Consider the following 10,094-nt stretch of genomic DNA (forward strand, 5'->3'; position numbering starts at 1 on the left):
TGGATGAGAAGGCTATGACTAACCTTATCAAATGCCTTTGAGAAGTCCATTATGAGACAATCAGTTTGTTTCCCCGATCTAAGTTTTTAGTTACATCATCAATAAATTCAATCAGTTGTGATTCGCATGATAATCCCCTTTGAAACCCATGTTGAAGTGGATACATGATTTTGTGAGTATCTGCATGAGACATGATATGGCTAGTTATGATGTGCTCCATTAGTTTACATGCTATGCAAGTGAGAGAGACCGGCCTATAATTTATCGGATCGTATTTCTTCCCTTTCTTATACACTGGACAGACGTTTGCAGATTTCCAAATACTAGGTACTTCGCTTGTCTGATATGAGCAGCGGAATTTTGTTGTCAGGATTGGTGCTATATGTAATGCAAGTTCCTTTAAGACTCTTGGTGTTATATTGTCTTGCCCAGCTGCCTTATTTGGATTTAGGTTTTTTAGTAGTTTGTACACACCATTTTCTGTTATATTGATGTCCAAGATTTGTTCAAAGTTTCCGGACATGTTACACTGTTCTTGAAATTCTTTCTCTGTTGTGGTAGTTTTGTCTGAAAAGGCTTTCTGAAATTGGCCATTGAGTATGTCTGCTTTTTCTGTTGGCTCTAAATGTAAAGTTCCATTTGATTTTAGAGGTGGTATTTTACTCCCATCTGACCTTTTGTGTTTTATAAAGGTCCAGAACCTTTTCATACAGTTTGGTCTTTCTTGAGGTTTAATTAGGTCTGGTGGTGAAACTATACTGTCGATGTAATTCCAGTAAGCTTTCCTAATTTCTCTCTGTGTACGACGCTTAAGTTCTATAAATTTGTCTCTATCTCCTCCATTACCAGATTTTTTCATTCTTTTGAATCATCTGTCTCTTTTTCGTATGAGACGCTTGATGTCAGATGTGACTCCAGGGACTACCATCCTTTTTCCTAGCGGTCTTTTTCGGTACATTGTTTCCTATGCTCTCTTCAAGTTTGGTTTGGAAGTGTGTCCATAATGTATTTACTCCTGCCTTTTGTTCATTCGTTAGGGTGATATCATGGTGTAAATTATTCGTATCTAGTTTCATATTCTCCCAATTTGCTTTTTTATATAACGGTATAATCCTCGGTTTTTTTTAATAGAATTCAAATCAATCCAACTTATGTCGGCTTTTTTTAAAAGCTAATAGTTTGCCTACAGAAGGGTAACAGGAAGATAAAAATATATGGTACCAGTCGCTATAAACTTTCAGCAGGTCGTTGATATGTTTTATGTAACGACCAAAATAGGAACGCAGCTAAGCCTCTAGATCATTCGTAAACAAGACGTGCCGGTTGCCGCCATTAATAATATTTTTTCCTGTACATGGTATACAAATCCATGTAATCATGAAGCTTGTGAGGTAATAGCAATTCCCATAATTGTCAGATATGTAGTTGAATGAAGGATCGATGCAATGATATCATTATTTTTTTGATTGTTGCAAACATTCTATAAGAAAACTCTTAATGAAACGGACGAGTGCCCCACGCTAAGGCTTAAAACAAAATGTATTAAACAATTTATTTGGAATTCATCCCCTCTGTATGATTGTTTCTGGTTTAACGGAACGCGGTAATTTCGTGACTGAAGGCCTTCTCATTAGATGCACTGTTTAAACCTCTCGAGTTCATAGTATTTGTACATTTTCTAACCTGTCTTAAGATGTGAATAATTTTTACATCCTATCTGGGATACAAGTCAAATCGGCACCTGGTGAAATCGACATCTAGTCAGTTCGGCACATATTTTAAGTCAATTCGGCATCCAATAATATTTGATATAATATATATATATATATAAATAATTCTAAAAATGTATAAATCATCTTTCTATTTATAATTATTTTGGGGGTTGGATTTTATCATTCATTACATCTTTAAAAATAAATTTATAAATTTGGTAGGGATGAGCAGCTGAGGCATCAAGTACCCCACCCTTTTCATATATTCTGTTTATCAAAAATATATACCTTGTCATATATCAATTGACAAAAAACAGACCTATAGATATATTTGGATATTTTTCATCTTCTGGTACATTAGTATAGAGATTTTTTTTGGTCCTGCTCATCATCACGTTCATGTTTAGACAGGTTGGGCTCAAGTCAGGAAAAGGGGGGTATTCCCTGTTTTCAGGGAACACCCCAGTTTTCTGGTGTTAAAAAAACCCAGTAAACAGGGACTTCTTTTTTCCTTGTCAATTTATGGTATGAAATCTACAAAAGCGCACCTTCTACATGTTATAACAATGTTATATGATAGCAAGTCTTTTTGCAAGTTAAAAAATCAAGCTAATTTCAAGTCTTATTTGATGCTCAACTCGCAACAAAACAATTCCTTTGTTCACCAATTCATACCTTGATCATCAATTCAGAGAAGACAAAAAGATAAGTTAATCACTTAGGCATTTAAATTCAATGAATAGAAATTTTCAATAGAAGTGAACATAATTCAGTTATGATCAGTTACACCTGGAGCATGCAGCTTGATCAACTGATTCCTAAACAAAAGATTTGTATGTGTTATAGTTCTAGAAAAAACAAGGCTTCACTTATTCATGTTTTGTTGTTCCTGAAATACTTTAAGTATTTACAAATACTACTGATACAGTTAAAACATGCACTTTTGTAGATTTCATGCCATAAATTGAAATAGAAAAAGGAAGTCCCTGTAAACTGGGGTTTTTTAACACCAGAAAACTGGGGTGGTCTCTGAAAACAGGGAATACCCCACTTTTCCTGACGAGCCCAACTTATTAGAAGAAACGCAGTCGCAATAATCACACCTTGCTTTTCCAATAAATTCGTCAAATCTTAAACACTCTCCTCTATTTGCCCCTTTTATATCTTTCATTATGAAGAAATTTCAATTTCAATAGACAATAAAATATGTTTGGTCAGATAAATGTAGTAACACCCCAGAGAGTAACACTTTCACTGAGTTTTATATAAACGAAAAACTGATAAAAAGTTACATTGCCTTTCCCTCTTAAAGGACACTGACACTATGGAATTTCTTTTAATAATTGTTATCATGTTTCATGTATACATGTGGTTTTTGGCTCTGATTCTGACTAATGCTAATGTACTAAATATATATTTACAAGTGACTATTATTGTTGTTGTTACCAATTATGTAAATCAATTGTATCTGATTTTATGCCCTTTATGGGCCCTGTAATTTGGGAAATAAAAATATATTATATATATATATTCTATACAAACCTTTGAATGTTAATTATAGGTGCAAATGTCAAAATGATATATACAGCATCTATAACTAGCATCAGTGGAAATACCACATTAGAATAAATAGAGATTAATTGGTTTGACAAATAGCTGATGCATTTAAGACTGTGGTTCAACCGCATCAAAAATAAATACTGACATCTGATTAGTTTCAGAAACTTATGATATAATCAAGCAAGTGATAATATCAACCTATTGATATATTTAATCTGAATTTCTCACCCTTTTCATATATCATGGAGCATGAAATAGTGACCTATTCCAGCGGCTCATCCCTACCACTCATTACATAGTAGGTACCCCCCCCCCCCCCTCTGTAAAAAAAGAGTGTTAAGTTGTTCCTTTTATTTTTTGTTGTTGTTGATCCAGTGCAGAAAAAGCATGTTTTCCTGAAGCCTGATCTAGATTAACATATTCTCACATGAGTGACTTTACAATTTCCAATGTTATTACAACTCTCAATAGATTTTGATAAATTTAACTTTTAAAAACAAACTTGACAATCAGCCAGTGAAATAGGATTTATAGTCTACTCAAATGGCACAGAACTATTTCTTTGTTATTTTTAGCAAGCTTAGGCAATGAAATTTTTTTTGGGTCTGCACGAAACCTACATATTTTGACCTGATACTGATTTCTGTTTGCAGTATACATGCTTCTGGAATAAAATTAGCTGACATCAGGTACATTTTTAACCGGATTTTCGAAGGAAAAATCGGTTATTGATTTGGGGATGTACATCGGGCCCTTCCATAAGAATGAAATACTTATTAATTACTCCATTTCTGTTCAAAGGGAAATAACTCATTTTTTAAAAGATTTTTAAAAACATTGTATTAATGATAAATGACATTATGGATTTTTTTCTTTTCTTTGGTAAATTGTTTGAAGAATTTTTTGGTAGGTTTGTTTGTTATTCTGTATAAACTAATTATGCCCGGCCGTAGCGGTGGGGGCATTAAGTTTTACCCTTGTCCGTCTGTATGTACGTACGTCCAAAAATTGGTTTCCGTTCTCTAACTTCAGTTTGCCTCAACCAAATGTTATGAAACTTATACACAATGCTTATTACCACAAAACACAGATCAAGTTTGAATTTTGGTGGTGTCACTTTAACTGTTCTAGAGTTATGCCCCTTTATAAATGGAAAAATTGCAAAATGTTTAGTTTCCGTTCTTTAACTTAAGTTTGCCTCAACCAAATGTTATGAAACTTATACACAATGCTTATTACCACAAAACACAGATCAAGTTAGAATTTTGGTGGCGTCACTTTAAACCGTTCTAGAGTTAAGCCCCTTTATAAATGGAAAAATTGCAAAATTTTTATTTCCTTCTAAATATCAAGTAATTTTTAAAATTGGAGTTATCTTCCTTTGTCCATGATTATAGTTGAATCAATCAATGTTTATACAATGCAATGTTTAATTTTGACTTCCACTGATAAAACACAGATCAAGTTGAATTTGGGTAGTGTCACTTTAACCATTATTGAGTTATGCCCCTTTATAAATTGAAAGATTGCAAAATTTTTAGTTTCCATTCTGTAGCTTAAGTTTGCCCCAACCAAACATTATGAAACCTATACACATATTCATTACCACAAAAATAAGATCAAGTACAAATTTTTTGTTTCAGTTTTATAACTTAGGTTGCCTCAACCAAATGTTATGAAACTTATACACAATGCTTATTACTACATAATACAGATTAAGTACGAAATTTGGTGAGAACACTTTTGCCATTCTTGAGTTATGTCCCTTTATAAACATAAAAATTGCTGAATTTTTCGTTTCCGTTCTCTAACTTTAGTTTGTCTCAACCAAATGTTATAAAACTTATACACAACTGTTCTAGAGTTATGCGTGTTTACAAATAGAAAAATTGCTGAATTTTTAGTTTCTGTTCTCTTCGATTCTTAAGTTAGCCTCAACCAAATGTTATGAGACATACACACAATGCTTATTACCACAAAACTCAGATCAAGTTCAAATTTGGATAGCGTCACTTTTACCATTCTTCAGTTATGTCCCTTTATAACTATATGCTATGCAAGCGGGGGCATCATCTGTGAACCAGTAAGGATAACATAAGTATATGGATTCTGTTAATAATCTTTTAAATATTCAATCACAATCCAAATTCAGAGCTCTTTAAAGCTTAAATGTTTGTGTCCATACTTGCTCAACAGTTCAGGGTTCAACCTCTGCAGGAAAATCCGGGTTGCTGTCACTCGACAGTCTCTTGTTAACATACTGTTAAGACCAACAATTTGAAAAGCTAAATATGCAAAACATTTAATTACAATTTGCGAAATAAAGTAGAGCTTGAATTTGTGAGATTGAAGAGCCTTGACAATTTTGATTTTGTTTCAGATTTTTGATGAAATTGTCCCACGAGACAGTCACTATTGAATTGAAGAATGGAACACAGGTGCATGGAACAGTAACAGGTATTTTGTTATTACGTCATCCTGTGGCTCAAATTGTCTAATTACAAAACTTTTTAAAAAAGGTCTCTGTCTTGGATACTTTGCAACTGCCATGGGGCCACTGTACCTTATTTTATTTTGGTGAATTGTTTTAGATATATCCTGTCATGACAATGTCACAAAGTATAGGTGCTGTATAGTTAACTGGAAAGTGAAAACTTACTGATCACCACAACAAAATGTATCACAATACAACAGCATTTCACCAGTCCTGACAGATTTGTAGAGGCATTTGTAAATGAAGGAAGTAAATATTGAGAAGTCAGGCATTTAGAATTTTGAAGAACTTTGTTATCACCAACTTGTTGGAACACACCTCTTTTAAAATATGTTTGCGGTGATACATGCACAATTATAGGAAATAGTTAATCAACATTTTATGTTTAACAGGGTTAAATAAAATAAGCCTCTTGACCCCATCCCTTATTTCTGAATCGAACCTCAAAAATGGTACAGAATAAACCTTTTTTTTTTCAGCTGGCATGATTGATGGGTATGAAACAACAAACATAGTTCATTATACAAACAATAGTCTCATCTAATGAAGCATATTGATATATAGACATTCTTTTATGGCTTAAAAAAACAATGCACAATTATATAACTAAATTTAACATTGAAAGATAATTATATTTGTAGGGGTTGATGTTAGCATGAATACCCATTTGAAATCTGTAAAGATGACCGTGAAAAACAAAGATCCAGTACAGCTGGACACACTTAGTATCCGTGGTAACAATATCCGATATTACATCTTACCTGACAGCTTACCTCTTGATACGTTACTGATAGACGACACGCCTAAAGGACGTGGTGGATTTAGAGGTGGTAGGGATAGGGGTAAGTAATCAACTAAACTACATTTGGTGTTTGTTAGTCAATCACTATCTTAAATTTAGAGATTAAAGGGTTAATAGACAGCAAGTCACATAATTAAAAGCTCTAAAAGTCACAATTAATTAGTTAATAATTGTAAGAACACATAAGAGAAAATTCTTGCAATAATTTCTTTTCATGAAATAAATTTAATGATAGGGTTTGGGAATTTTTTTGAAATATAAAATGAATAATTATGAATAATTATATAAAATTAAGGAGATGAGGTATCAACTATCCACCAAAGTTCAAATAAAGTGGATGTAAGCAATTATAGGCAACCGTATGGCCTTCAACAATGAGAAAAACCCATACTGTATAGTCAGCTATAAAAGGCCCAGACATGAAAAATATGAAACAATTCAATTGAGCAAACTAACGGCCTAATTTATAACAAAACAATTAACGAAAAACAAATATGACAGACATGAATTGATCCGTTTAGGAAAATTTCTTTTTATGAAATTAACAGATTGGTCAGTTTAGGAAATTGTTCATTGGCAATGGAATGTTAAATGAAGATTGATCAAATTTTAATCACAAAAACATTAATGTATAGAACAGTAATACTATGGTGGATGTAAGATTTGTGGTTTAAAATAAATAAACTGCCATGGTGTTTTGTTATGGCTATCCATTAAATATTATGATCCAGTTAATTCTACGGTTACATTTACCAAATGACAAATAAGCGTTTCAGAGAATAAAAATTATCATTTGATAGTAAGGTACCAAAGAAAATAGATGTTTTATACACACAGACTTTACAAAACTGTATCATGAAACACATTTACAACAGCATAATCCTGACCTCTTATGAACCAGGAACCTTGTTACAATATGTTTTTGGACATTGTAATGTTGTCACAGGGATTGTATAATGATATTTTAATTTCAGGTGGCCGAGGAGGTAGAGGTGGACGAGGTGGTCGTGGCGGCAGAGGTGGTGGTGGTGGAATGAGAGGTCGTGGACGAGGGCCACCAAGAGGAAGAAGATAAACTTTTTTATGTGTAAAATCAAAGACAAAGTGAAAGTAGAAAGGGAATCTACATCTAAATATATTGTTATGTGTCCAACAGCAAGAAATTATGTTGTAACTTTCTTTTATTCTTTTGTTATAATGTTCCTGATAACATAGACATGAAGAAAAAAAACTATTCTTTTGTGAAATTCTTTCAAGTATTCCCAAGGTGGAAGTTAACAGTTGAAGATAAGTACAAAAGCAATGAAGCATTTTCACATGGACATATTTTAATCATGTACATTCTTCTCATTTTAATGTCACATCATGTTTCATCTGAGTCGTCATTTTTGTACAGAAATAAAACAAAATAAAAAAAATTATTTCAAAATTGTTTTTTTCTTGAAAGCCTTTGAATGAGATGTGTATAATATTAATATATATCTTGCTTCTACTGATCATGTTTGTCTTGAATTGTCCAGATAAATGTAAATTGTACATTTTCAAATTTTTCAAACACTCTGCATACATGTATCACTGACATAACATTGAGCAAGCAACCATCAATGCATCGCATGGGAAAAAGCCAACAGGATCACAAAATGTTAAGAAAAATTAAAATTTGAAAAGAAAACACTGTTAAATGCATACATGTAATCATTCAAAATTAAACTCATATAATGATTTCATTTATGCCTTTTTGCTGGGCTTTTAGGCAGTTAAGTTGCCTTATGCTAGCACTCTAGATTTGCTTTTTCCCCCAGGAATACTGAAATAGGTGCCATTGTCCTTATCTAGAAGGTTGGTAGTTCATGTATAACTAATTGGACACTTTTTTCATGCTTTTAGTTTTGGAATACAAAAAATATGTCTAAAATAAAAAATGATTGTTGAACAACCCAAAATCAATGATGTTGCATATTGGAAATAGTGCTCAATGGAAAGCCTTACATTGTATTTTTATCTTTTGCGCTTTTGATAACAATGTTAAAGAACAATTGTATGAAATATTTCATCGCCGAAAAATTTCTATATACAAGTTTACAATTGCCAAATGACGACATGCGCATGAATATTGTTTGGCGGTAATTTTAAATGAGTAGACGAAAAGTAGATTTCAAGGATTTATTACAAATGGTTAGCTGTGATACTATACTTTGTTTACATGAATCGTACCTGTTACAGTGTCGTTTAAACGTAGCATTCATGCGACAGTCTTTTGGCAGTCATGCATTGGTCACTTTAATAATGCTTTCATTCCTTTCCATTATATTATTTCTTTTTATTACATAACTGGCCCTGTCGAATGAAGTTGTTATAGTTGGACGACAAATGATTTAATGGCCTTAAGTTCAAGGTTTTGATCACGTGACAAAAGGTCAAATATTTTACATACGGGTCATTGAAAAATTTATTTATAGATCGATAACATTTATATAATTTCTTTTGTCATGCACTGGTAAACAACACATAAAAACAGACCGACGGTTGTTTATAATCTTTATCCAAAGAATTAAAACAATATTATATGAGACAAATACATTTTATTGAATTTAACAATAGACATATATTTCTTTGATTTATCCAAGGACGTATAACTAACATATATCTCTAATATACGTCCTTGGATTTAACACTGTGACTTATCGAGCATAGCTCTCCATCCTTTTTCGGGGGGTTTCCTGTTCTTCTGATCGTGTTTGACCCTGTAATTTCAGATTTCGGATATCAACTGCATATCTTTTTCGCGATCTAAAAATTGGCAATGTAAGTGATCGAAATCCACTCTACTGCTGCCAAGAACAAATGGTTATACCTCAAACTTTATGAATAGGGAAGTGAAATTTTTTTTCTTCAAAATTCGCGTTGGTCAAAGCATGGACGTATATTGTTAGTTATACGTCCTTGGTCAAAGTTAAAAAAAAGTTACCCATATTTGGCTATAGTTCCACAACTTCAGACAACAGTGTCAGTGGACTTGTTAGGTTTTTTGTCAAGCCTATGACTTTTGTCGTTGAAAGCTCGAAATAGGGATAGTGATGCAGTGGCGGCCACGGCGGCATTAACTAACTACTAAAAGCTTAATATTTCAGAGGGTAAAAGACCTGGATGCTTCATACTTTGTATATAGATACCTTATGTTATGAAGTTTCCGTCTGTCATATGTCCATTGTTCTTTACCTCATTTTCTTGGTTCAGTGACTACTTGAAAAAAAAAGTTTTTTATAATGCTAGTTTCTCTCTTATTATGAGTAATAGGATAACTATATTTGGTATGTGCATACCTTGCAAGATCCTCATGTCTGTCCAACAGTTTTCACTTGACCTTGACCTCATTTCATGGATCAGTGAACAAGGTTAAGTTTTTGTGGTCAAGTCCATATCTCAGATACTATAAGCAATAGGTCTACTATTTTAGGTATATGGAATGATTGTCAGGTGTCATATGACCTTGACATCATTTTCTTGGTTCAGTGGTTAAAGTTAA

General features: G+C 32.8%; 1 protein-coding gene across 1 annotated transcript; it reads left to right on the top strand.

Annotated features, from left to right (window-relative positions):
- The first annotated feature begins 1,267 nt into the window (after positions 1–1,267).
- LOC127700975 (probable small nuclear ribonucleoprotein Sm D1) lies at positions 1,268–7,997 on the top strand. The gene is made up of 4 exons (XM_052204729.1): positions 1,268–1,391; positions 5,653–5,729; positions 6,408–6,608; positions 7,543–7,997. The coding sequence occupies exons 1-4, from the start codon at positions 1,378–1,380 to the stop codon at positions 7,641–7,643; spliced, it is 393 nt and encodes a 130-aa protein (XP_052060689.1). The 5' UTR covers positions 1,268–1,377; the 3' UTR covers positions 7,644–7,997.
- Positions 7,998–10,094: the final 2,097 nt, after the last annotated feature.

Source organism: Mytilus californianus, unplaced genomic scaffold (assembly GCF_021869535.1).
Source record: "Mytilus californianus isolate M0D057914Y unplaced genomic scaffold, xbMytCali1.0.p SCAF_5, whole genome shotgun sequence".
Lineage (NCBI taxonomy): Eukaryota > Metazoa > Mollusca > Bivalvia > Mytilida > Mytilidae > Mytilus > Mytilus californianus.